A 27,854-nucleotide genomic window follows, 5' to 3' on the forward strand; every position below is an offset into this window, starting at 1 on the left:
CACCCCAAACACTCTGAACGTGTATCTACTGGTGATACAGTTCGTGTAAGAGGTGGTTAAATGTGCTCGACAGGGACATGGACAGTGTCCCTGAGAAGTTGTAATGCATCTGCAGTTTGTGGGATTCTATGTGGGAATGTCTGTAGGGATCACAGGTATTTTCAGCAAACAGGTTGGCCCTGGATGTATCACAACAGTCACAAGTTCTGCAGGTCAGGAACATTAAGGCTGTGATTCATGTGACATTCTGGCACAGCCAGAGAGATTTAAGAAGTTACCAGCACACATCAGCTCTCCCATGACTGCATTGTCAGTGCGGAGGCACCTTAGAGTGAGCCACTTTAAGGCATCAGGTGAGAATTCTGAATTTGCTTCAGTGCAAAGTCAGACAGTTCAGTTTAAAAAATTAAACAGTTCAGTTTAAAAAACTTCCAGCTGTGATTCAGAGGTCAAGAGAGGTTCTTTCTTTCCTAACCTGACCACATAACACAGGTAACACCTTATAAAAAGTCCTCTTCTTATCTCAAATAATCGGGTAAAAAAATATCAGTTGCCACTTTACTAAGAAACAGGATATTAAAGCACAAGAGGCTTGTGAAAAGTATTAATCCTAGCACGTCTCAATCTAGTTTGCCAAGGCAACAGCTTAACGTAGTTTGATACGTCTGTGTTGTTTGGCGGTATTTCAGTAAAAGTGCATCATGATGAGTCATACTCTTAATAAGCAATGTTCTATTCTAGCAGGAAGTGCCTTTCTCACAGCCAAGAGAATCATTCTATTAGTTCCCTGCCACATTCAGAAGTAAAGACAAACAATTTCATCCATCTATTAGGGTATTTCTCCAGAATCAGACAAAGAACCATGAAAATGCATGGGATCACTGATCACCGAGTTGGCTAATTTATGACAGGAAAAAGGTTGTCAAGTAAGGTGTGAGACATTCTTCCAAAGGCTGAGACAAAAATAGGGGGAATAATTGCATCATTATAAGCAGCAAGTTAGTAGGTTTATTGCCCTCTAAAGTACATGAAAGTAAAAATTTTGTTTTCAGGATCTTCAGTGTAAAAGTCGTTGAAGCCAGTCTATAGAAAAAGCACACTACTCATATTCTGCCATGTTCAGTGTATTTAAAAATCTTGCATTGAAGTATCTTACTTTGAAAGGCAACCCCTTCATGGTGAGGTTCAAAAGTACTGATAATTCACTGCTTTTAAAGCAAAACAATGTGGTTGCTCATATTTGCCTTATTTTAGTCTATGTTCTCCACACTTTACGCTATGTCCACACTGACAAGTGGCAATGTCCAGTAGGAGCACACTTGCAGAGTGAGAGTTTCTGCTAAGGAGACGGTATCCACACTACACATTTTAAGAGGTCTTACTTCATCTTGGCTGTAAGCTGTGCCTGTGGATTGAGATGCCCCTTATGGTCGGACTGCATAAGATGTGCCCTTGGAGTGTGTCTTCTGGTAATTATCATCCTCAAAAAGGATCCAGTTTTGTGTCACTGTGACTGCTCCACCACACAGTCAAGGCATGGGAGATGAGGACTAGTAAGTGATTGGTTTCAAAACCCATCTCCTAATCTGAGCTAAAAAAAAGTTGAATACCTTTTGTAGTTCTTTCCTGATCTTCTTCCTCCTCTCTGTTCTGGATACACATTCTTCATATTCCTCTGTATATGGAGGAATATGAAGAATATTAGCTTTAGCTATTAGACTCCTTCCTCCCTCTCCTACTGCTGTCCGCACTGGAAGCACCACTGGGAGCAACAGGGGGAAACTGTTTTGTTACTCAAGCCTTCCTCTTAGGAATTTCTCTTTGAGACTGATGATCACCATACTCCAGAGGAGACATCAGGGAGATTTGCATCTCTCAGAGTATTTTTAAAGCTGTGCCAAATACAATGTGGTTTTGGTCCATAAAGCAAGCTCCCACAGTGATATGCATCTGGTTTGGTCCATACAGCTCAGAACCAAGGTGGGCTTTAGGTTTTAGAAATCCATCTGCTTAAAGGCCCTGTTCATGAAATCCCCGCATAATTTTCCTCATCACTGAGCATCAATGAAGCATCTGTCACTGTGGCACAATACTTCAGTGGACAGAACTTACCCAACTCTTTCTTCCCCAAGAAGCTAATTTTCAGCCCATAATATACACTGAAATCATCTGTAAGGCTACATTGCATTTTTCCTACTGAAAACAGGACCTCACTTGAGGTCATGCTATGCACTAGGAACTCTTGTTGGTTAGTTAGTAAAAATTATGAGAGTTCATGATCGTGAATGTTAGTGAAAATTATAAGAGCTCATGATCTCTAGAATTGGCAGCCAAGCATGCGGGATCAAGGTTAAGGCTTGTTAAGGCTTCCCCTTATGTTGTTGGCTAATAAAGACCTGTATAGAGTTCATGGGAAAGCCAGGATGTAATGTGCATTGTTAGCCATCAGCATTAGCAGTAAACACAAGGCAGAGAAGACAGCTAAAGAGCATTTAACTCTAGGATGCTGGTGCTTTTCCGACTGCGCCCTTACAGTAACGAAAATGTACTCTGGTGGTCTTAGCTCCTCATTGTTTTTTCCCTTATTCGCACCCTGAAACCAACATGCATTAGACAGCCCAGTTAACCTTCGCTGCTATGGGAGAAAACCCAGGGCTGTGTTACTGTGGTAACTGAATCATTTTTCACTTTAAGATGGAGCAGTTCAATGCAATGTATTATGGAACAGCACACTCTGGTCAGGATGAAACATGCAGGATGCCTGACAAGCTCAGCGCTTGCTCTGTGAATGGAGAGCTCCCAATTAATGCAGTGATCAGCTTTTAACTTTAATAATCATTGCTATAACTCAACAGGATTATTTATAAACATCTATTTGTACTGGTTGCCACATAGATAAAATTTTCAGTAAATGTCCGAAAGGAGTTTTCAGCATTGCTGTTGTTTATTATATGCATTTCCAAAGATGCTGATCAGAGGGCTGCTGCATAAAGGTGTAAGAACTGAACTAATATCTCAGCAGAAGAGATGAAGCATGCCTTCCCTGCTCAGATTTCTTACATACACAGAAACAGACACAAGAGTTTTAGGCTGAGAGAATTAGGCTCCAGAAGTAAATGGGAAATGACTATAGGACTTTAGTGCCTCTAAAATTCCCAGCTGCTCTTTATGGGAAAAAGGTGGTGTGGAGGACTGGAAACGGAAGTGTTCTCCCTCTTCAGTTGTATATAAACCTAGATATTTTATAAAAATGGCTGTAATCCGTGGTGGTTTTATTTAATTAGGGGAAGGGTGGAGGTTTTTCTTCTCTCGTGTGGAGAAAATTCTCTATTCTCAGTCATAACAATTGCCATTTCAGGGTTTTGCAACACAGATAAAATTGAAATGTCTAATGGAAGATGGAGTCATTATTCCTGTTATTACCCATTTACGTTCACATTCATGAAAAAAAGTCAAAAGGAAAACTAACAAGCTTACATTCATCCCTCCTGCCAGCCCATGACACAAAAATGGTCTCCCTTTATTAGTTAAGCTCTCCTGTGTTTTCCAGTGAAGGGGCATTAATCTGGGGCAGTGAATTAGGAGGTGGTGTTTGAAGGGGTGTGAGGTATAGAGATTTCATGCTTTTCCCCTGAGGGAATTTTTGTGCATTAACACTGATATAATGGTGCCTGGCTATGACAAAGATGAGCAGCTGAGAAATACATGTAATAAATAATGCACATAAACACGCAAGATCATTTCTAAGGGAAGTAAAGTGGAAGCCAGCCTTTTTAGCTCACGGCTAATGTGGTGGAATAATAAAACTCCTTCTGAGATGCTGTTGTCTGACTTGACACACTTTGTGTTTCTCCTTAACAGGGGAAGTGTTTTTGCAGATTAAAGGCCCACTAGAAGACACATATAAAATCTATTGCTATCACCATGATGATGCACACACCATGCTGGAATACTATGAAAAGGATGAAGAACTGAAGCAGCATTTAAGAGACTGTGTACAGTCCTTAAAGTAAGATCTTTTCAAATGATGATTTCCGTCCATAGTCAGTTGCCTGGCAGGGAACATTTTAAATGGATGTAGATGAAAGGTCCCCTGTAAATCTGGAGTTTTATACGGCTTGCTGGGAGCTCTGGCTTATGCTGCTTTCATGAAAAGATGACAAGCTAGGGGCCATGATTAGATTTCTTTCTCTCTAAGATGGCCAAAAATAGCACAAGAAAGGTTGGTCTTTCCTTAGTTTCAGTGCCCCATACTGGGGAAAAAAAAAAAAAAAAAAAAAAAAAAAAAAGCTGCATCATTTCATGGGCTATTGGGAACACCTTTTCCAGCTCCCAGGAAACTTGCTGCCCCTTGTCTTCAGCAAGTCTGCTCCTTGAATTGGAATAGCCTATTATGGAGCTACTCAAATGCACTGGCAGTTCTGGGCAGCTGCTACAAGGCCTCAGGATCTGGAGCTGCTGTGTAGTCCCCAACTCTTCATGATGTGGGTATTTGAGAGAAAACAGTGGTGGAGGAAGCTGCCAGTTCCCACCAGAGGGAAATGCTTTGTGCCATTGGTTCCAATGCCAGCACCTCTGGAAAACGTGTGGAGAACTGGGGATGTTGCCAAAGAACAGATCCATCTGTCTTCCAACACAGCTTCCTCCTGCAGCTAGCAGCAGGGATCAGCTCATCCGCTCCATGGAGAGTGAAGAGCGCTCCTCTTCCCACCCATAAATCCCCTTGTCCCTCACTTTCCCAAAAGCATCACACAGAATTGTCAGGAGGGAACATGCCACGGATTCAGACCAGAGGTCTGGCTCCAGCTCCACGAAAGGCCCATGCTGCACACTTGTAGGAGATCAGCAACAGATATTTCAACCACACCTTAATTTGTGATTGGTCTGCAGAGATCTGTTAATACTTAGGAGATGGGAAGAATGTCCAAGTGAAATCTGGAAAGAGTGGTGAAGGAAAATACTAACAACATTAAAAGAGAAATGTTTGCTTTGAAGACAGGTTATGTTGAAAATGGAGCTTATCTTGTGCAATGTGTCTAGCTGTTAAATATATAACAAAGTATATGTGCAGGGTTCTCAAGTTTTAGCTACCCTGGAAGTTGAAAGAAATAAATTTTCATATAAACTCAGGCCTTCAGGCTAATGGATGGCCAGGTATTTCCCCTAAGTGGGTGTTTTAGTGCTGATGCTTACAATAATCTTTCCTGACTAATCAAGAGAAGCCACTACTGTCGTTCATTTATCTGTGCTGCTGAGGCAAGGGGACATGGAAGGAAATAAAGATAAAAAATTACATCCATGTACATCTTAAGGGTTGATGTCGCCACTTGAATTCCAGAGCCAGCAAGAGGTGCTCCTGTTCCAAAATCACAGCTGGGCTTTGTGAAGAGAAAGGATATTTTGTGCTAAGCTACTGCAGGCTTTGCTAGCAGGAAGTGACAAGGACTTCCTTACAATGAAGCCTTGTTTTGTCTTATTCTTTCCTGATTAGCCTTTAAACAGGAACTAAGGATAAAAGCACTAGTGTGTGCATATTATGTTGTGATTTTTCCCAGTGCCTAAAGATTGCACTCAATTCAACTATTAAGACCTGAAACTGCATGCTGAGATTCAGAACTGTGGTCATCTAAAACTGTTACTACTCATTAGAGAATATTTGCCCTAGGAAGAAAACTATGCAGGATTGTTATCAAATAAACTATAGGATGTTTTCCATTGTGAGACCATAGCAAATGTGGAGGCTGGTGCTGACTACCTTTGAAAAATGTTTCCTTGTTAAATATTTTTCTTTTCCCTTGGAAAGAATATTGTTCCACTTAAAAAAAGTCTTAAATGAGCTGACATTAGTAGGGGGTTCTGTTCTTCCGCTGAGTAATATCTGACATGTGAAAAACTAGTTCTATATCAGGAGCAATTTGAGAGTGGCACTCTGCACATCTGTACAGACAAATCAGATTTAATTAGCTATGTTGAGATTCCCATTCCTTTTGACTGAAGAGGAAAAAATCCATACCAAAATGTAGGTGTCTGCATTGGAGATGTGCAAATCCAATTTCTGTAGAGTCCCGTGTTTCAGCAGCGATTATGCAAACTGGGGAGGTTGTTTGCTAGCCTAGCCAAAGAAATGCAGCTGGTAAAAATGAAAGGATGCTGGCAACTACCTGCTCAGCTTTCAGCCTGAAGTAGCTCGGTCAGCTATTACAGGGACAGAGGGATGTCCTAAGCACACAAAATGCTGACAGTGCAGAAGCAATGAAAGCAGCAGCTTCCAGATGCTCAACTAGGCACTGGTGGGCCAGGCAGGCAGTCAAAAAACTGTGGCTGAGGATATGATGTCAGGAAAGCCTGCATGCAGAGATGGAGACATTTGGTTCTCTTTGGTTCTCTTGCATTTGAGTGTATTCATACCATAAGAAAACATTCTATACATATTTGCAAGCTGCAATTTTAAGTCCCTGATGGTTTCAGTATATGTATCAACATCATCCTACTCTGGAGAGGTTTCAGTTGATGTGTAGTCTACAAAAAAACTTCATTGACTCTACACCCTAAAAGGCTGAAATGAATTCTTTTAAAAATACATTTCTGTTTTAAAAGAGTAGACAGAAATGTATGTAAAACATAAAAATGAAATTAAGTTTTACTTTTTGAATTAATGGCTTGATGTTACCTACAATTGTGAGCAGTGTGATCCAAACTTCCTTCTCTAACAGTGTGAGGACAAGGCTGGGTCTCACAGCCAAAGCCAGGTTTCTGACAATCCTTTCTCATTTGGAGCTGTCCATTGAAAAAGTTATAGGGTCAGATTCACCAGTACCCTCTGGCTGTTTTGTGCAGTTCCGCTGACACATAGCAGCCATAAACCTAAGTTAACTGGCCAGTCACGGCTACTCTGTGTCACTGAAGTGTATCTGAGAATCTCCTGATGGGTATAAATCCTTTTAGGAGGAATCTAATGCATGTTTTGTTTTTCTCTCTTTTGCAGAAAGAGATATGAAGAAGAGTAAGTACTACGCCTTTTTTACTTGTAAAAATAATCTTTAAAATATCATTAATTAATCTTTAGTATGTTTCAAGCTGTACAGGTGGAAGTTTTAAGAGCACAAGCCTTTTGTGTCAGTATAACCTGGAGAATTTTCCAGGACAGAATGTTCTGAGGTTTACAAGAGTGTTTGTCAACAGCATAATGTCAGTCTTTCCTGCTACAGTTCAGGCAGGTCTCCAGGTAAAGCTGTTTCTAAGCTGACAACCCCTTCAGTAGCCCTAGAATCCTAGGGATCCTCCCCAGACAGTGGCTGGAAGATCATCAGAAAAGAACAAGCTCATTGCAACTTAGCCAGAAAACTCCCCCAGCCACTGCTGAGTTGTGGTTAAGGGACTTCTGTGCCAATTGAGACATCTTTGAAAAGCTGTAAAGGAGAATTTATCACAGCTGCATTTTCTGGACATCCAGCAGGTTGGGTTCATTGCAATGCAGCACTGCCTGTAGTCACCGGCAGCGAGAGGTCAGAGGAGGGGTTGTCTGAACTGAAGAGAAAGATTACAACCCCGGACAAAAAGTTAGGAGAAAGGAGGAGCAAGTGTGGTCTATCCTGGCAGGACAGGAACAGACCTGTAAAGTCAGAGAATTTGTTAATCAGTCAGTCAATTGCATGTTATATCTATGATACACTTCACAAAACTTGCATGTTGAAACTCAATTTTTGGGGATTTCAAGCTTTTGTCTGTGATAGGAAATAGTTTTTCTGCATTTTGTTTTGATAAAGGAAAATTCCTGTGCACTACTATCTCACAAGGAGTGGGACTCCAAGAGATAAAAAATATCCAGAGGGTTAGAATATGATCATTTGAGACAGCAACACATTTAGGAATCACACATGATTGGCAGTTCTGCCTTGTGTAACCCTAATAGATATGAATGTCTGGTTTTCTCCTTCAAACAGTTTTCAGTGGAGTGTCAGAAACAACTCACTTTCTGAGTTTAAAAGGACTCTTACAAAGCCGTGCAGAGTGCAATGAGCAGGTTTAGCTGTGGCACCCTCCCTGAGCTCAGCTACCTCACTGGCAGGGCACTCAAGAATTCCCATCACCTGCAAATCAGAGGCTGCAGAATTGCAACAGCCCTTGGGCAGAACTGCACCCAAAAATCTGATTACTGTTGAACTGGAAAATACAGCATAACTCCCCCCAAGTGGTCTGTGATGTTGCTGCTCCCAGACTACTTTTCATTCAAGCATGATCAAGAAAACAATTACATAAATACCAGACAGTGGTGCCCTTTGCTAGCAGCTCAATAGGTTAAATTCTGCTTGGCTTAACAACTGTGCAGCCTCAGTGAATTCCCTGGCTTTGCTTGAGAGACTTATGGCACAGTGAATTATTTCCCCTGCATGTCTTGTACTAAAATAAAGCCATGCATAGTAGACCATGAAGCCCAAGATTCTGAGTCCTGCTGCAGCCTGATTCCTGCACAGCATTTCAGAACTGGCAGCTGCATAGCCCCCCAGCCTCAGCCCGGCTGTAACATACTGGCTGTCCTGTTTGTCACTGGACAAAGCTGCTTTGTTGTCAGAGCAAATGAAACTAAATCCTGCCTCACCTGCCTTTGTGTAGCTCACCACCATGGGCTTTTTAAACAAGTGGGAATGTGTCTGTATCAGAGACTTTGTTTTGTCAGGAGGCAGGAGGGAGGGAGGCTGTGCCGTGAAGTTCATTGCAGTTTGCCAGCTGCATTTACTGCAGCGCTACGGTAATAATTTGCTGTGAGATTAGTACAGTCACATGTGACTTAGAGTACTTGCTAAATTCAAAATAACATGAGGGGAAAGCTGAAGTAGCATCACAAATGAATTATCAGTTTAATTTTCTGCACAATTGATGTCACAAGGCGTTTCTCTCCTGCTGGAGTCGTGTGGCAAGGCTGTGTCCTGTCCTGCCCAGGGGCCGGTGGGTCCTAACAGGCTGCATTGCAAATGGGACTCATCCAGGGAGAGTGCCTATCTCAGCTAATCTCGCTGGGGAGAATTAGATGAGTCGAACTCTGTGGCATTTAGTGCCCCAGGGAGTCATTATCTTATAACAAACCTGCTATCTCTCACACCATATTGCAAGGCTGTGTCATGCAGATACCGAACAGAGGACTGTTTATCACTTGGGCAGCTGTCCAAAGTGCAACTATATAAAGAGAAGACACTTGAAGATTTTTTCCATTCATGAGGCAGCTTTTATAGATTTGCATTCATAGGGCTTTTCAGAGAAAACAATAACAATTTAAGTTGTTGTGGTTTTTTTTTTTTTTTTTTCATTATTGCTGCCAGAAGCTGAAAAAAGGAAAAACAGCTCTCTATTTAATGTAAGATACAGGGGAAATGAGGGGGATTGAAATGATGAGAAGGTTTCAGGACATGAAGAAGCCTTAAAAGGCATCTACTGTTAATTTTTTTCATGCAGAACTTTTTTATAGATAACGCCTGTTTGAAAGAGATGTTTTAAATATGCAGATGTCTCTTCTCAAAGGCATTCAAATTGTTAGTTAAGTAGTCAGCAAGTAAGGATTGGCTCTTGTACTTTTTACACATATAAAAGTAGGAATGAAGGCTTTTTTTTTTTTTTCTTTTACGCTTTCTGTTGCACAAAACAATAGATGTCAGCCTGCAAAACCATGTGGCTGTTCCCTATTTTTTGTACTTTCCTTCTACACTGTGTTATTTCATCTTTCCATATGCAGAAATCCTTCTTTGTCTACCCTTAACTCTTGCATAGTTAATGTCGGAAAAGCTTTTCTGCTCCAAAAGAGCCTTTTTGGGCACGCAAATGGAAAGCTTGCTCTGCTTTATTGCCTTCCACACAGTTACCAGCAGCTCATGTTTAGTTTCAATGGGGAGGTGCCAGGTAGCTGGTGCTGGAGCTGTGCCTGGTTTGCTGAGGAACGTGCTGTCATGAGGGGAGGCCGTGGACATGTCCGTCCTGCTGCTGGAACCTCAGCAGTGGCTGGCCCTGGTCTTGGCCACCTGGTGTTGCCCGTTCTGGGGAGACCCCATGTTTCTACCAGCCACATGGAAGGTAATGAAGGCACATGTGGTTCAGTCCTTTCCTGTTTCCTTGGAGGCTGTTGTGACACCCCACAAACTGCACAGCCCCTCCCCTTCCAGCCTGGAGAGTGTAAGCAAAGGCTTTTGCCTGGAGCAGGGCTGGAGCTGAGTTCAGCTGGCTGGGGCCCAAGAGCTCAGGGGGGACTTTATGGCCTGAGCCATTTGAATGCCTGCTGCCCCTGCCCAGCCAGCGGGACTGAGAGCCACAGAGCATTCTTGCGCCCATGCTGGAAGATGAGACTGTCCTACTCTCATCCTCCTGCCACTCTGGCCTGCTTTGTCCTTATGTAAAGGAGTCTTCCAGCAGGTTGGATCAAGCCTGTGTGAATAACCTGTGTGCTCAACATTTCCCCAGGCCAGATTTGGTACCCTTTGGAAGCTGAGGCATCATGAGAAATTACTGACTGGCAGCCAGCAGAGAAAAGCCACAGGTGAAAGGCAGTAAAGCTTAAGGGTCACTGTGCCAAGTCAGGCATGTTGTGAGAAGGGATGTACTGTGAACAGGCATCCCAGTTACTCACATCATGGAGATGTTGCAATTTTAAGCCTGAGGGCTCAGAGCAGGATGTAACAACCCCGCTCACATGCATTTCTCAAACTTCCTGTTATTTGTTCTTCCACCTACATCTCCCTTCCTGGGTGTTGTGATGTGTGAGTTATACCACATGCACCTTTAAACTGAGAGGGACAGTTTCAGAGCTAATGTCTAAGCAGCAGTCTGAAAACAGAAAATTCAGAGACCTGGGGTGTATTTCTCATTGATGGGGCTACAGGAGGGTTTCGTTTACAACATCCCTGTTCCCTCATAGGTATAGCTAATTTTTTGACTTGAGTGGTAGTTGCAATTCAAGAATTTTCTAATATTGTGACAATTATTTTGGTGTAAATTACAGAGGAAAGCCAAATCTAATGGACCTGGGCTCCCTGTTGATCAAACCAGTGCAACGGCTGATGAAATATCCCTTGCTACTCCATGAGCTCTTGAACTCAACTCCTGCTTCTCACCCTGACCACGAGGTGCTACAAGATGCCCTTTTTGCTATGAAAAACATTAATGTGAACATCAATGAACTTAAAAGGAGGAAAGATCTGGGTAAGAAAAGAGCACAGTAAGTTCTTTCTTTGTAGGTTTGGGCTGGCCATTACAAGGCATGTTTCAGTTTCAGATATTTCACTACATCAATTTTGGCTGGTGCTACCCAAGTTGCATAACACATTGAGTTCCAAGAGGGTAACAATGCCTTATTGTCCCTTGTCCTCAGCCAACTATCTTATCTAATAGATAACTCCAGTATGAAAACAGGGAAAGAATTCATGTTATAGTGTCTGTAATGCAGTTGCAAACACTGATAATAATTAAGATGCAGTAGTAACAATATTTTTTTTAGACTTACCAGGTCGAAGACCTAACTTCACTCTTCCCAAGGTTAGTGTTGCTAATGGGGTTCTCATCCTTTTGAGCATTTTCACACAAGATTACAGCAAATGACATCAAAGTGTCTGCTCTCAAATGGTTTCATATTTGTGCGCCCGTCCCTTTGAAAAGCCCTGCGAATACAGACTATTGATGTAATGCAATTCTATGTCTGCAGTGCTGAAGTATAGGAAGAATGATGATGATGAAACCCTTAAAGAAAAGTTTTCTCGACTGAATATTCACTCCATTAGCAAGAAATCCAAGAGGGTCACCAGTCATCTGAAAATACTGACGAGGGGAGAACCTCAGGTACTTATTAATCCAACTGCAGATCTGCATTGACAGCTTCAGTTCTGCTTTTGTGTGGGGTGCTTTTCAAAACATGTTGGAAGTGCAGTCTGTGGTGCTGCTTTTTTTCCTGCCTAATTTATTAAGTCATTTTCTGACTGTCACAGAAGACAGGAAAGATCTTTGTGATTGAAATAGAAAATAATGTAATGTGTTCTCCACCTTTTCCTTTTTTACACAAGAGTTTTCCAAACTCCTGGTCTTCAGCAGAGAGGAAGTGAGCAGTGGTTTTGTGAACCTCAGCCTGAGGTCAGCATTTTGCAGATACCCTGGCAATAATTATTGTTGGGGCTGAGAATGCATTCAGTCCATCTTGCTCATGTTTTAGCATTAAGGTTTGGAATCCACCAAGGAAGATGAGCAAAACCTCTAATTAGGAAGGGCCACAGGGTTTGCCCCTACATGTGCAAAGACCTGGAACCATCAAAAACAACAGAGACAAAGAGCTCTGTGATGAGTCTGATGGGTGTTGGGCTGCCAAAAGTAAAATGCTCCTTCATAATTTTAAAGGTGTAATTCAGAACCTAGCAGGATAAATATTTCAGGAAAGCCAAATCGAAATCTCAAAGAAAATCAATTAAAAATTACTTTGAAAGTGATATCCAGTGCACCTCACTGCATGAGATGGCAGATTATACAAGGTCACTCGCCTTTCTAGATGTGACTTTACAAGATACATGCCATTTTTTCCTGGTTTGTTTTTTATCAGTGTTTCCCCTATCTCTGATCCAAACCACCCACATATATTTTTTTCTGCTCGTTTATCGATACAGTGGAAATCTTTGTATTCAGAATGTGACAGACACCAGCAAGGATATAAAATCAGAGAAAAAGGGAATTAAATTTGATTAAGAGGATATGTGATTTCCCCCCCCCCCCCCCCCCCCTTTAGAAACTTCTGGTTTATGGTGGGTTTTTTGGGTTTGTTCCTAGTTAAGCTTAAAAATTTGAGGATCATTTTAGTATCAGAATGCATCTGTTAGAGATTCAGCCACCTCTCCTGCTTAATTAGACTGAGAAAGTTCCCAGCTCACGTCTCGAAACACGCCGAGACCCTCACGGCAAAACCACTAAGGCGCGACTCGAGATTTCTGAAGCCCCTGCAGGAAAAGACGGGCAGAAATTACCGCGCTGTCAGGGTGCTCCCAGCCGGCACAAAGAAGTTTCCCGAGGCCATTGCCGGCTGCCGGCGTTTCCGGAGGGAAGGCTGGCACGGCCCTGGGATAACAGCTCCATCTACAGCCGGCCTGCGGGAGAGCGCCCCGGGCTGGGCCCCGCGGCGCGGCTCCCGCGTACCCCGCCTTTTCCTCCCACCTTCCCTCACGCGGGGCGGCAGCGCGCAGGGGACTCAAGCGCTTTGTCGCCACACGCCCGTGGGCTTGTAGTAAAGCAGCTGCCTGCTTCCACAGGGATTAAAAAGGAAATTTTCGGCCGCGTTGCCCAGTGGTTTTTGGCTTTTCTTGAATTACAGCTGGAGCTTGGGAGAATTAAGGGGTGGTCTGTTTTCAAAGGGAGGAGTTCAGGGATTTTTCTAGCAGCGCTCCGGATGGTTCTTTCATTAGCCAGGCTCTTTTGAGCTGCTAAAATGACAGTACCAATGTCTATTTTAGGTGAAAGACCAAACTTTTAATAAGGAAGAAAAGCTGTTTCAAAGTCTAGAGAAGACTGTGAAATTGTGTGTGAAGAACATTTCGCTCTGTTCGCAGCATCTCCAGGTGGGTACAGGCCTTTTTGCAGTCTGTGGTCACAAACCCTGTCCATAACCAGTTTGACACACATTTCTGCCACCGGTTGGGCAACGCCAAATTATTTATAAGCAGGGCTGTCTACATCAGAATATTAAATAAATAAATAAATAAGGCCACTGCCTTACTGAGCCCATGGCAAAGAAGTTTTGAAGCCCACGCTTTTGCGTTTTTCCCGCGACAGAAGCAGGTTCTGTGGAGACCCACAGGTGCAGAGGAGAAGGTGCTGTCTGGTGGCAGTGTCAGGACTTCCAATCTCTGTGTGAAGCTGTCATCCCCACCTGCCGCAGTGGAGGACCAACTGCTTCTCATTAAAGTTTGAAGACCTCAGCTGCAGCCACATGAATTAAAATGTCCTAAAATACATATTCTGAATGGAAGGACTCCTTCCTTATTCCCATGTTTAGGTTGTGTTGAGGGCTAGCATTAGATGTACAGAGTGCTCGAGTTCTCTAAAATGTCTTTGCTTCATTCCTCCTCTCCAGAGATGAAGGTTGGCTTGTGATTTATCATCCTGCCCCTGCCATGGACTACTTGCCAGCTTTGTAGATGGCATGAGGCCTGGAAAAGTGTAAGTGTGCCCTAACCAGGCAGGGACATTGTTTGAGAGACAGGCAAGATCAGTAACCAGCTGGCCGGGGCTTATCACAAATGCACATTGTTTGGTTCTGCAAACAGGGAAAGGCCAGGGAGCTCAGCCAATGAGGGCTGTTTTCTGGAATGGTGCTGACAGCTCCTCATCCAAACAGATTCACTCTTGTTAAGATTTAAATTCTGAGTAACCGAAATACACCACTGTACTCCTATTTAGTTCCCCAAAAGAGACTTTGGAGGATGTATGGTAAGCTGTCTTCTTGCTGAGGAGTAGCTGACTTCCAGTGGGATATTCATTAGTTTAGGGCACAGTTCTTTCAGCTGAACATTAACAACTTGATTCTTAAGTAGTTTACTTCGAAAATAGACAAAGCACAGGAAAATATTATCATAGTAGACAACCTTACAATGACTGGAAACTGCACAGCAGCTGCACAGATGTCAGAGATGGAAAACATTTCTGATTCCATCAGTATTATTGCAGTATCTGCATGAGTGAATGCAGCATATTAAAACAGACTGTAATAGTTTCATCTTCCTACTGTCTTTTCATTTAGGATTCTATACATCTGGCTGCCCAGAATATAATTGGGCTTCAGGAAATCCTGCAAGATAAAGATGATGAAGTCAATGACTCTTCAGAAGAACGGACCAACACTGCAAATCTATGTGAAGACTTTGTAAGTTAATGCAATGTCCAGTGTTACACAGCTATCTGTATGTCCGAGACAACAGCTGTATGTGAGGAAGACTAGGACAGAAAAGAGAAAAAAAACCCAAACCTGTTTAGGAATCTCTTGGGTAAGATAAGTGGGGGTTTTGGTTGAATTTCTGTCAGAACGAAGATAAAATACAATATAAATGCATTATGTTTTCTTTAGAAGAACTAAAGAAAACTTGTCAAACTAAATTCCTGGGTTTATACTAATATCTTTGTGTTAAATTTGTATCACCTGAACAAGTCCTGTATTCAGAACTTGAGAAAAGAGCAGCAGATTGTTGCCTTGCTGCTTTTGTTACCAGCACTTGCAGTTTGAGTGACTTTTGTGACTGATATTGTGCTTACGTACTGTTAGCTCCTAGAATCACATATCTGTAAAAATACCAGATTTATTAACTGGAAAAAGGCCTCTCGGGTCATCAAGTCCAGATATTAACATAGTGCTGTCAAATTCTTCAAATAGGGAAACCATGAAAAATCCAAATATAGCCCATAGTAATTAATAAAGCAATGTTAAAAATAGTAATGGTTTTTCAACTAGTATTCTGCTTTCAGAATTAAAATGAAATCTAATGCCTGGCTCTAATAAGATACTTAAATGTCTCTTCAAAATGGGACAGGCTGCTTCTTCAAACAGCTTCTTAAGCTGGAAAAATTCAGAGGTGGAGGTTTTCTTACACTTTCCTAGTTTAGTGCTGACTCAAATGTAGCCATTCAATCCCTTCCAAAACACTGGAAGCAGAGTCTGCCAAGAAACATAAGGCTCTTTGACAGACTACAACCTCCAGGATAATGACAGGGAAGTAAGATGTATTTCCTTTCCTTTGAAATTCACACATGTGAAAAGTATCTCAAAAATTAATCTCAGTAATCAGAACTATATTTTCAATGTCTTTACAATGAATGATCGCATAAAGTGCAAAATAACACCTCTCTATCATTGCAGTGGTGAGTGTGTCCAATATGAAAGCTGCCCTCATATTCAGAAACATAAAACAAAAGTAGAAGTAATTCCACAATAGATGAAACAGAAAACATTTTAGGGAAAAAAAAAATTAACAGCTATTGTTTCATGACCTACCTAGTCTGGAGGTCTATGTAATTAAAAAAAACCAAACAACCCAAAAACAAACAAACAAAAACCCACAAAAAAGACCTCAATCTTCTTCATTTTAATTGTAGACATTTTTATTAACAATCTTTAAAACACCCTTGGCTTGATATTGAACCTGAGTAGATGTTCTCACCGAACAACCCATAGTGTTCGTCACGTGTTTTCTTGAAAGGTTATTATCAAGGGAAATCTCAGCAATGGGCTCAGGTTAATAGTTTGGTGTTTTTTTCCCTTTGTGCATTTGTCAATAATGTACACCCTCCTCTCTGACTAGATTTTTTGGAAAATTTTCAGGGCAGAAATTCCCAGTAGCCTCTTTTTCAGAAATCAAGTCCAGCAGCTTGGAAGAATTGTTTTCTTAATGCATCAAAAATCGGTTCGCTAAACACAGCCCAGTTTTTCAGGTGGAAATAAAATAGGAGCAATTTAGCCAGCGTACATCATCTTGGCCTTAGAGAGCAACTCTGGGGCTGAAATGGATCTCTCCTCAACTCTCGTATGTTTTTGAGGACGCAGAGGCAGCTGCTTTTTTTTTCTCACATCCAACCCAACAACTTAATTCACACAGAAGGTCCAAGAGCTTTAATATGATGATGAATTTCACTCACTAGAAGCCTGTGCTGTATTTGAACAAATGACTTACAAAAATAAATTTTACTTCATGCAATATTAATCCCTTGAGACAATTAGAGACTAATGGAAAAGCCTGAGGAAGACTGCTTTTTTACCAGGTGTCTAATTTTGTTGATTACTAGATATAAAACCAACAAGCATAACCTAATTTAATCAAATCAAGTGATTGTTTGTGTTTGCTTAAACAGGAATTGACTTACAGCTGTTTCCAGGAGAGGGGGGGGGGGGGGAAAAAAAAAAAAAAGGCAGCTTTGAGAAAATTCAAGACTGCCACTTAATAAGACCTCACTGGCTTTAGATTGTATATTGGTGTGGGCCTCCCAGCTAAGGAAACCCCAGTTTTATTTGACCACCTGACCGATCCTTGCTGTTTTCCCCCAGTGGCAGCTCCCTAGGGGCAGAGGCTGCATGCTCCAAGGGTCCACTGCCATTAGCAGATGCCGTAGGCTGAAAAACTGATACCTCTCCCGTTGTGAAGGAGACTCCAAGTCGTGCTGGACCCTGCTTGAAACTGCCTCTGGCAGCAATGCTTTGTGAAGAGTGATTATCAGATTGCTTGATAGGCTTCGCCATCAGGCTCAACCCTTATGACACCTGAAGGACTGTATGAAAAAGGTAACGAGTAGGTCTGGTTTATGCTTTCCAGATGGCTCAGCTGGACAAGCTTGTCTTGACTCCCCTCTCAGCCCTGCAAGCCCTGTTTCCAGGCCCTCAGAAGCTCATCCAAAAGCGCTATGACAAGATGTTGGACTACAACAGCTACCTTCAGAGGTCAGCTGGAGAAGAGCTGGACCTGGCAAAGAAAGACTATGAGGCTCTAAATGCACAGCTAGTGGAAGAACTTCAGGTATTCAACACAGCGGCCAAAAAGATTGTGTTGAACTGTCTACATTGCTTCATCACTCTCCTCAGGAATATTATGTTTGCAGCACTTCAATCAAACTCTGCTGTCGTAGTGCCTATTCCAGTAAGTACATTAGAAAAAGGTGTAGCAGTGCCTTGTCTTTTTTTTTCATTCTGTATGCTTTGGCTAAAATTATGTAGGACACATATCTACAAAGCTACACTGATTTACTGATTTTGTGATTTTGTCTGTTCTGCTGAGTACAGTCAGATTTGGGTTTTTTTCCCTTTGCAAGCTCAGTAAAGATTAAGTTCATAGAATCAAAATGGTTTGGTTGGAAGGGACCTTAAAGACCATCTAATTCCAATTCCCCTGCCATTAGCAGAGATACCTTCCATTAGACCAGGTTGCTTAAAGCCCCATCCAACCCAACCTTTAAAGCTTCCAGGGATAAGGAACCTGCAGCTTCTGTGCAGCAGCTGTTACAGCGCCTCACCAGGGTCACAGTAAGCTACTGTATACCTGCCCTCTTTCAGTTTACAGCCATTCCCCCTTGTTCTGTCACTACATGCCTTGTAAAATGTCCCTCTCCAGCTTTCCTGTAGCCCCCCTTTCCATACTGAAGGCCACAGTAAGGTCACTCAGGAGTGGGTTTTGAGAAACTTACTTTCTGAGCTTTTGTCAGACCTGGGCTTTTCATTGAGAATGATCCTAATGGAACTGATCCTGCTGTTGCAGTGATAGTAATGGCAAGAATATTACAGGAAGACAAAAAGGAGGCAGCTGCTAGCATTTCTTAGCATGTAACCTGACTAGCCCAGGAAACACAGGAAATTATAAGAAAGTACATGAACACCTCCTTTGCTGATAGACCTGCAGATTCACAGACGACTGCAAAAGAGAAACAAATTAGGAGAGCCGATGAAATAATTTTAATGAAAATCAAGTTGCTTTAAAACCAAAATATGCAGAAACTCCTGCAGATATCTCTTGGCAGCAATGAATAGCCTTACTTGGAGGACTTGAACGCCCTGAGAAACACGGCTGCAACGATGCCTTCCACACATACAAATCCACTCGCCTGAACAGAAGCAAGGCTGCTTGGGAAACACACTCTAGTAAGGCTATTCTGGAGTATTCCTTTCCATCAAGGCTGGAATAGAGCACATTATAGTAAGGGGCAGCTGAAAAATTAAGCAAACAAGATCAGGATCAAAACATAGAGCTATAGTGTTTAATGGGAAAATGAAGGCTTTTTCCACACGAAGAAATTTTATCCCTGTAATTTGATATTTTCAGGTCTTGAAAGCTGTTGTATTGGGCATCGTTTTTTGTGAGGGTCTGGCTACAAAATCACCTTACGTTTCTTTTTTTCCTGTTTACATCAGCTAATGCATTTGGTATTGGGCATAGACGAAAAGCATTTACCCAGTGCCACAGAGAGAGACTCAGTTACCCAACAATTTTTAACCTGTTGGCAGCTCTCAGTTGCACAAACACACAGCTGTGGGGTAAACTACTTCAAGTCTTGCAGCACATTGGCCACTCTGATAGCTGCTGAGATGCCCATTTGCATCTGAAAGCAGGTGGCTCAGTAGCATAAATGCAAGGCTCTTCATTTTTATCATCATTTAGAATATTTTTTATGATTTATCTTCAATTACTATGTCTTTTAAATGTAATAGCATCGATTAGAAACTTTCTTTAAGCAAAGACCTTTCTTCTCTTTAGATCTCATACGTAGAGAGTGCACTGCTTATGGGCTCTGCACAAAATAGGCACAACTTGTCAGATTTCCTGACTCTGAGCACTCAGGCAATTAAATTAAATCTGCTCTCTCCAATCTCCCTACCATTTTGTATATGAGAACTAACCCACATTTGTGTTTGCAGCTGTCCTCCTCAAGCATCTGTGAAGTGCAAAATCAATTGATAGAGGAGGTTCACAAGCTGAATTTTGTAAAAGAAAACAGCAGTGTAACCTTTATTGAGAGAAAATTGAGCTTGGAAAAAAAGAAACCTGTTCCTTCTCCGGTGAGTACCATTCATCCAAATTGTGTATGAAGCATCCTCTTTCAACCACTTTTGAAACAAATCCCTCTTTATGCTGCCTAAAGGTTTGGGCTTTGTCTCATCACTATGACTCTGGATCTGGTTGTTGGAGTGAAGTTTTCATTGACTAGTAACTTCTGAAGATTTTTCACTTCTTTTTATGTTAATATTTTGAAAATCCACTTGAAATTACCTGATTGCCCTTAGGCCTTTAAGCACATGGTAAGGCTAAGGTATATGTAAACTTTGGTAACTTCTTTTGTTAAATACTCTTATAGTGCCTCTTAGTCTTCTAATTCAGAAGATTTTTTTCCTTGTGCTCAGCTGTGGTTATGTGTACTTGTATTTACACATATATGCACAAATGTACACACCCATGGCAGAAGATTCAGAAAATTCACCAGGAAATCTGTGTTCCAAATCTCATCAGATGTTTCTGGAGGTTTCAGGAGTTTAGTTTACAGTAAAATAAGGACTTGGGTGCAGGTTCACAGGAGAAGCAGTTGTAGAATTCCTTTCAGCATCAATGAAGACACAGGTGCTCCTGCTTCTGTGGTCTGTTAAGATCCCATTGATGTGCAGCACCCCCCTCCCTGCCCTCTAACCAAACCCTGAAATAAATATGCTTCCAGCAGTTAATGGCATCTTACCCTCATTTAGAGAGGTAATTTCACACAAAAACCACCCAGTTTGGGGTACCATTGATTTTTTTGCCTAATACCTTGTCATGCAAGTTGTTATGTGGTCTTAGCACACCTCAGCCAATTTTTGGATTATGCTTTTTTTGTGATATTACATAGGAATACAAAGGTCATGGCTACGGGAAAGCAATTAAGCAGGAGACAGTTCACATACAGAACACCACCTCTTTGAGAGCAGAGGACAGACTAAGAGGTCTTTAATTAGTGAAATTCCTACATTTCTTTAAAATTTGCCCTTTATTGCTCACCTGTTAATATAGCAGTGGGACAGGTTCTTCCTACATATGCAGAGGAGATTTGGTCCCCGTGTAAGTAACTCCTTGGTCTGTGTGTGGAAACGCTGGGTCAGATGCCACATGCAGCCTACACAGATTTTTATCTGGAAATGGCCCCAGCATTACTGAGGACAAGTGTTATTTGTTTCTTTTCAGCTGGAGTCCCCACGCCAAACAGAGGAACACAGGTCCAAGCTGTTGTCCACGTACAGCACCGAGTCACTGTACCAGGCTAAGCGCAAGTGCAACGCCGCGCAGGAATTCGATATTGACTTGCATGAAGGAGAGCTGGTGGCTGTTGTGGAGCAAAAGGACCCCTTTGGAAGCACAAGCAGATGGCTTGTTGACACAGGAAGTATGTTCTCTGCACAAATATCCCAATAACAGCTTCCCGTTGGGATACTGATTTCTTTTCATTCTGGCCCCATCTGTTTGCCTCTGTCATACTGACAGCTGCATGAAACGGTTGGTTTTGAAATTATTTTAGCAGTGTTTTGCTGTTTATTTATTTTCTGTTTATTCTGGTTTCTAGTCCTCACAGGGTACGTGTATTCCTCCTTCCTGAGGCCTTACAATCCAGCCAAAGCGCAGAGGGATGCAGCAGAAAATGGCTTTGGTGATGATGATTTTGATGACATCAGCCTCTTTGTCTCTTCACGGCCCCCTACTGACAGCAGCACAAGTCCAGGGTACAAGAAGAGTGACAGCAGCTCACATTTTCACTTCTGTGAAAATCCTGCAATTAATGGCTCAGGAACTGATGCTCTTCAGGGTATGGACGATCAGCATGTAAGTATGATACACACTGTGCCTGTCTTCTTGTTCATATTTAAAATCTAAAATGATACTGTTGGTAATTTAAATGGTTCCCTTTCACATCAGAAAAGAGTTGCAGGTATCTGTCAGTGTCACACAGGAATTTGTTACTCTCTGCTCTTAAATAGCTGTGAGGTGGGAAAAGAGAATCAGTTAAACTGTGAATTGCACTCCTGTGTCACAGAAAACACACTTGCATTGTCCCACCCCATGTATGCCTCAAGGTACTCGTATGGAGCAGGAACTTGTAAAATAGCCCAGTTTGGGGGATTTTTCAACTAACTTAACAAGAAAACTGTGACAAGAATGCTGATCAGCAAGGCACAGAAGTGACCCATGCGCCACATTTGAGTACAGGACCTTTAGGAAAGGTGTTTCTCCAAGAGGAAACTTTGCTGAAGAACTCTTCATCCAATCCATGGCCACTTGGTGGGAGCTGAAAACCTGACCAGTCGTAAGGTGATGGGGTCTTGGAGCTTGGCTTGTTCGTCATGCAGAGCTCCCCAGATGCTTCAATTTTACTTTTTATTTGTCCCTGTCTATAAATTGCAGGCCATGTTGGTTTGTTATTGTTATAAATGTTTTCTGTATACAGAACTCCTGCTGGTACACAGTGACACAGTAACATGTAGCTACACTTTTCAGTTCTGATTTTTGTTTATGTGGCTTTCCTTTTTCAGATATTCTATGCTGTTTATGCATTTCAAGCGAGAAGTGATCAAGAACTCAGCCTCCAGGAGTACCAGAGGGTGAGGATACTTCGCTTTTCCGACCTGAGTGGCAATAAGGAATGGTGGCTAGCTGAAGCAAAAGGTCAGAAGGGATATGTACCATCTAATTATCTAGGGAAGATGACATATGCTTAGGAGGGGAAGGGCCTCTTGAGCCAGACTCTTTGAAGCAGAATAATCATCCGTTAGGTTTGCTGCAAGCAAAGCAAGTTCACAAGTGATTGACAAAAGCCATGGTATCCAGCACACAGATGATACTGAGAAACTCCATTCTCCAAAAGCCATCACCTTGTCAAGACCTGAGGGAGGAAACATTTAACAGGAAGACTGATTCTGATTAACATGCTGAAAGAGCTTGCTTTTCTATTACCCCATAATTTTCTCTTTTGTCAAAGCATCGTACATCAAGACTCAACCTACAAGTACAAATCACAGATGAAATTACATTTTTCTTCCATGATATTTAGCAAATAATATTCAAGATGAAGAGAACTAGCCTTGAAAAAGGACAAATTCAGTCATCAGGGATACTGTAGGCTGAGTTGTTCCTGAACTGTAATCTCAGCGAACACAGACAGATCTTAAAACTTGAGCTTTTTTGATTGTCTGTTTTTATCCTCAGCTGCTTTTGTGAAGAACCTTTTCTCTCAATGGAGATTACTGGATTTGGGAAAAGAAAAAGGGCTTAAATTTTAAGGAAACATTTCACCAGGTGTGGTGGCGCCAGTAACTAGTCCCAGGGAAGAAGGTATGTTTAGATAAATATGGAAATGCAGGAAGGAAGAGAAGGGACACTAGAAACAGGTACTGTGACATAAAGAAGTTAAAATTTTCAATTAATTACACAACTGCTTCGTATGGTAGAAACAGTTTGTAGCAATATGGAAGTGCCCCAGGTTTGAAATCCACATGTGTTTCCACACTAACTGCTTTAGTGCGAGATCTGTGTAGTGAAATGAAATCTGTGTTATTACTCTTGGGAAATTTACTGGTTTAAAAAAAAGAAAAAAAAAAAAAAAGGAAAAAGAGAAGAGAAGTCAAGTGGTACCTTTCAATGAATATTTAGTGCCTCTCTGATTCCTTAAGTCAGATGCAAAGATCATAACATCTAGTGAGTAAGTGTCTTTAGGTCCACCGACTGCAGTGATTCCTAGGTCAGGCTGGTGCCCTGCACTTAAGATAGACTGAATGGTGACAGCAAACAGAAAACACCTCCTTGTGATTCTCATTGATACCCAAGTGCTCGCAACAAGGTATTTCACCACATCAATGCCAAGGTCCTCTAGTGATTACCTAAGACCTGGTGCAAAATACTGCAAAAAGGAAACAAAAAAGCGACTATGCTGCTGCAAATAGTGTAAGTGAAAGTAAACTCCTGTCAGGTATTTTCTGTATTGCGTAACTGCTTGTACTGATGACTAAAATGACAACACTGTTAAAATCAAGGGCGGGGGACAGGTAGTGTTGCTGATCGAGGGTATACAGAAATTGTTCTAAAGCTTTTGTCAGAGTTTCTACTTCCCATAGATTGAAGAGTCAGCAAAGAAAGGATGAGAAAAGTTAGGGCAGTTGCTACACACAGTAGTTTCTGCTATGCTAATGAACCTGGTTTCATTTTTTTTAATGTCCTCAATTTTCAGATTATTTTCATTAAAGGGTAGAAAAAGTTGTCAGTCTTGCTCAGAGACTGAATGCAGGGGATCAGAGAGATCAAACCTGAAATTTGTGCTGGATTAAATCATATGATAGAGAAACTTTTAGAGTTCTCAGAGACAGATATCCAGAATCTGGTGTGGGAATCTCTGTGAACCACTGCTATCCAGTGAGCATTATTTTGCCTTGTTGTACATCACCTCAGGCACTTAAATCTTGCCATCCCCACAGCAAGCAAAAAGGGTTCTCAACCATTTTATGAGTGGATTTAGCTGTTTTTATGGAAAGCTTCACCTTTAGTTAAATGAAGAAAATAAAGTGCAGAGGGAGTATCCGCTTGGAAGAATGGACTGAAAGACTCACCCCTACCCTTTTACTGCTTTGGTTTTTATATTTTGAGATTATGGGGAAGAAAGACACAGGAAGGTTTTCAGCTCTGTCTTACAATTTAGAATATTTTCTTTGGTGATGATCGATACTTTGCAATAGTTGAAACAGTTTTAGAAATGACTGAATTGTACTTAATAGGCTAAATGCAGTCTTGTAAGCACAATGATGAAGTTTTGTATTTCAGACAGCAAAATTAATCAAGGGAAAGAGTCATGAAAACAAGGATTTCTGAAGTCTTAGCACTGAGAACTCAGCTTGAGTCACAGGGAGAGCTCTGATTTTGAGTGTTAGGTACATTCCCCATAAAAATCAGACTCTGTGAAGGTGTCTCAAAGCGTATACAAATGCTGCTCTCCATAATATTCACTAGGTATCCTGATCCTGAAGTAACAAGGAATGAAGGATGAATTTACTGCAGTTGACCACCTAAATTTCATTAAATTTCTGGGGGACCTGGGAACTCCTATTAATGAAATCCCAGTGTAGGCTTAGGACCCATAATAATTTTTGTATTGTCGGATAATTATATGACTTTATTATAACCCTCATAACTTGGGATCCAGTAAAAGTACATAATTAGGAACCCAGCTAGATTGGCTTACTCCATTTTAGAAATTCAGATTGTTAGCCACTATTAATTTGATATTATGAATATATTGCAGACTTTTATTTTTGTTTAAAACAGATGAATGCAAACAGCAATTGCAGAAAATTAAGAGACTCTCCTTGAATCTAAAGCCTTCCAAATTAAGGAGATTTACAACAATACATATTAGACTTGCTCAGTCACATTTTTGTTAAGACAGTGCTTTACATACTAGAAACTGAGCTTTGTTAGGGCTCCAGAAATTCATAAGAACATGCAATGGTTTTGCCACTGGATTTTTTTAATGTGGGGAAAGTTACAGTATTCTAAGAGCTTTCTTATTCTCATTAATGACAAAACTAATTTATTTTGATTGAAGCAGGGAGAGGCTTCAGTTTTGGATTGATCTTGCATTTGTTCAAATGTGTGTTTTACTTGAGCTGTTGTGACAATAAATATGTACAAGTACTTCCAAGATTGGGTCCACTCAAACTGAAGCGCTTTTCCATTCAGGGAATATTTTTATGTGTTGCCATCGATAACCTGGAACCCAGAAAATGTCCAAGCCAGTACACAGCAGAGTCGTAGGCTCTGATCTCTGGCACCTCTTGTTCTTCACCATCTTCCCTTTGGCTGGATAGTGCTTGTGATCTTTGAGCAGGGGTTCAGCTTTTTAACGCAAACACAGATTGAAGAATTATTCCTTCTGACTTTTCATCTTTGGAAGCTTCACTGAGTAATTACCTCCTTCAAACACTAAAGGATACTTTTGCTGTCATTGTAAGATAGCTTTTAAAAATGAAGATAGATGAAGTGGACCTACCACCTGCACTAGGAAGCACAGCCACGATAATCCTTGATCCCATAGATCAGTTACCGATAATTCCTATTACAATATTGTTTGTTGAGAAATACTTAAAAAAAAAAATCTTCTTTTAAATTATTGTAATAATAAAAATCTATTTTTGTAAAGATCTTTCTGCTCATTTATTCTTTTAAACATGATGTTTTCCAGAAGTGAAGAGCTTTAAATGCGATCCAAGATCTGCCTGCAAAGTTAGCAGAGGAAATAGTTGCCTCAGATAAAATGCTGCATTTCTAGGATGCAGCCTAGCTTATTGATCAATACATTAGAACTCTGCAAGCACTATCGAAAATACTAAGCAAGTTTAAAAATACACTTCCAGGTTCCAGATGTCAGCATAGCTCTGTTCTGCTCCTGAGACTGTGACCACTATGAGCTGTAGTAGATAAAAGTTTGTAAATCACAGAGCCTTGTGTTAGACCTTTCTTTTTAGACGCGGGTATCACCAGCATCCCCTGGTCCAGCCAGAGGGAGCATGCATGGAACCAGAGTAACCTATCATTTCACATTACTGAGGGTATCAGAAGCTGGGCATCTCTGAAAAAAAACTTCATATTTATGTGGAAGTAAAATACTACCACACCAATTTCTAAAACATTTAAGAAAAGTCACGTAGCTGTTTTTATAGTAAATCACAGAGCAATTTGGATTGGGGATAGAAAAATCACAGGACGATTTTCATTGTTTTTATTAAATAGGAGGCATGTTTCTCAAATTTCAGACAGGCATTCCTTCTTCCTCCCCCACACTACATTCCTCAACCTGACACACGACTTCAGTCAAACAAACCTGTAGAACAGACTCCTTTCCTGAAAATACAGTTGTTAATTCCATCCTAACTCTTACATCAAAGCAGAAAGCAACTGTTCCCTTCAATCTTCTCCATTTTTCAGCAGTGCCTATCTAATGTATTCAAGCTAAACACTTGATTTAAAAGACCTGGTCTGTGCTATAAATCCTTTCTGATATAATACTTCAAAGAATCACAATCCTAACTGACATTTTTATACCAACAGAAGACTTTGTATTTCATTTAGGAGCCTGGGAAAGTTAGAGTGGAAGAAAGTCTTTTGCTGATGCAAACTGTACCTGTATTGCAGATTTTGTTAATGCAGTGCTATCGATGGGTGCAGCCAGACTTGGCCTCATTGGAGGGAACAGAGAGGCACTCACAAAAAGCACAGCATCACTTATTCCATTCTGAGTGGAGGGACCCTACAGTCAATCCACGCCAGCGTTATAGATGCAAAGACATCAGGGCACACTTGAATCAGGACTCAGGAGTATTCTAAATGGCACTAACTACCACAATCTGAAAACAAGGATCATTCTTTTTCTGCCTGTGTTCACCCCGTTGGTGGTACCTAAAGAAATCGGTGCAGTTGAGATGTAAGCTCCTGCAGTCTCACGAGCAAAGCTTTATGTATGTTCAGAGGCAAGACAGAGGCAGATAGCACCTTGAACACCCCTCTGGGAGCAGGTTTTACTACTGGAATGAACACTTCACCGAGGAGCACTCGGCCATTTAAAGAATATGTCTTCACACTACTTCTTAGTGTAGGCAACAGTCTTCTGATTAACACTTAGGAAAAAAAGATGCCTTCTGCTTGCTAATGGAAACTATGCCAGTGTCTTTTCTCACTATGCTACAATTAAAAACCCCCTGTGCTGGAAAGGAAGAAGGATGGGCTGATCAAAAAGCAGTAAAAGTTCTGGATTCCTCCTCCTCATGCTGTTATTTTTACACAGCCCTGGAAGCTGCAGGCACTACAAAGATAAAACCTTTCTTTTTTTCCCCTCCACAGAAAATAATAGCTGAAAAAATATATGCAAATTTTCCAGGCAGCCGAGGCAATCTTGAGTAAATGGAACTATTCCTTTGGCTGTTTAAGGAACTTAAGCCTAAATTTTAATTGTGGAGAAAGGAAATGAAGTATGGGAAATAGCTGCCACGTATCAAGCTTTACATTTACATTTAAAATACAGGATAGCATTCACATTTACATTTAAAATACAGGATAGCAAAGAAAAAGTAGCTGTCACCTACCTATGCCAGTCTGTGTGGTGGGTTGACCATGGACAGATGTCAGGTGCCCCCACCCCAGCTGCTCTGTCACTCACTCCCCTCCTCAGCTGGGTGAGTGGGATAGAAAATAAGCTGGAAGGGTCATAGGTCAAGATAAGGGGAGTGAGAGATCATTCACCAGTTACCATCATGGACAAGACTCGGCTTTGGGAAGATTCTTGTGACTTATTATCCATCAAATCAGAGTATGATA

At 41.3% G+C, this 27,854-nt stretch overlaps 1 protein-coding gene across 1 annotated transcript in view; it reads left to right on the forward strand.

The window, feature by feature from the left end:
• ARHGEF38 (Rho guanine nucleotide exchange factor 38) overlaps positions 1-25,944 on the forward strand; it is a 40,095-nt gene extending 14,151 nt beyond the window's left edge. Inside the window, exons 4-14 of the mRNA XM_040063665.2 lie at positions 3,862-4,009; positions 6,986-7,003; positions 10,985-11,184; positions 11,684-11,817; positions 13,467-13,571; positions 14,753-14,875; positions 17,310-17,630; positions 19,400-19,540; positions 20,691-20,889; positions 21,067-21,323; positions 22,031-25,944. Coding sequence (XP_039919599.1) covers positions 3,862-4,009; positions 6,986-7,003; positions 10,985-11,184; positions 11,684-11,817; positions 13,467-13,571; positions 14,753-14,875; positions 17,310-17,630; positions 19,400-19,540; positions 20,691-20,889; positions 21,067-21,323; positions 22,031-22,216 — 1,832 coding nt within the window. The 3' untranslated portion in view covers positions 22,217-25,944. The remainder of the gene's footprint in view (positions 1-3,861; positions 4,010-6,985; positions 7,004-10,984; positions 11,185-11,683; positions 11,818-13,466; positions 13,572-14,752; positions 14,876-17,309; positions 17,631-19,399; positions 19,541-20,690; positions 20,890-21,066; positions 21,324-22,030) is intronic.
• Positions 25,945-27,854: the final 1,910 nt, after the last annotated feature.

This window comes from Hirundo rustica, chromosome 5, assembly GCF_015227805.2.
Source record: "Hirundo rustica isolate bHirRus1 chromosome 5, bHirRus1.pri.v3, whole genome shotgun sequence".
NCBI lineage: Eukaryota > Metazoa > Chordata > Aves > Passeriformes > Hirundinidae > Hirundo > Hirundo rustica.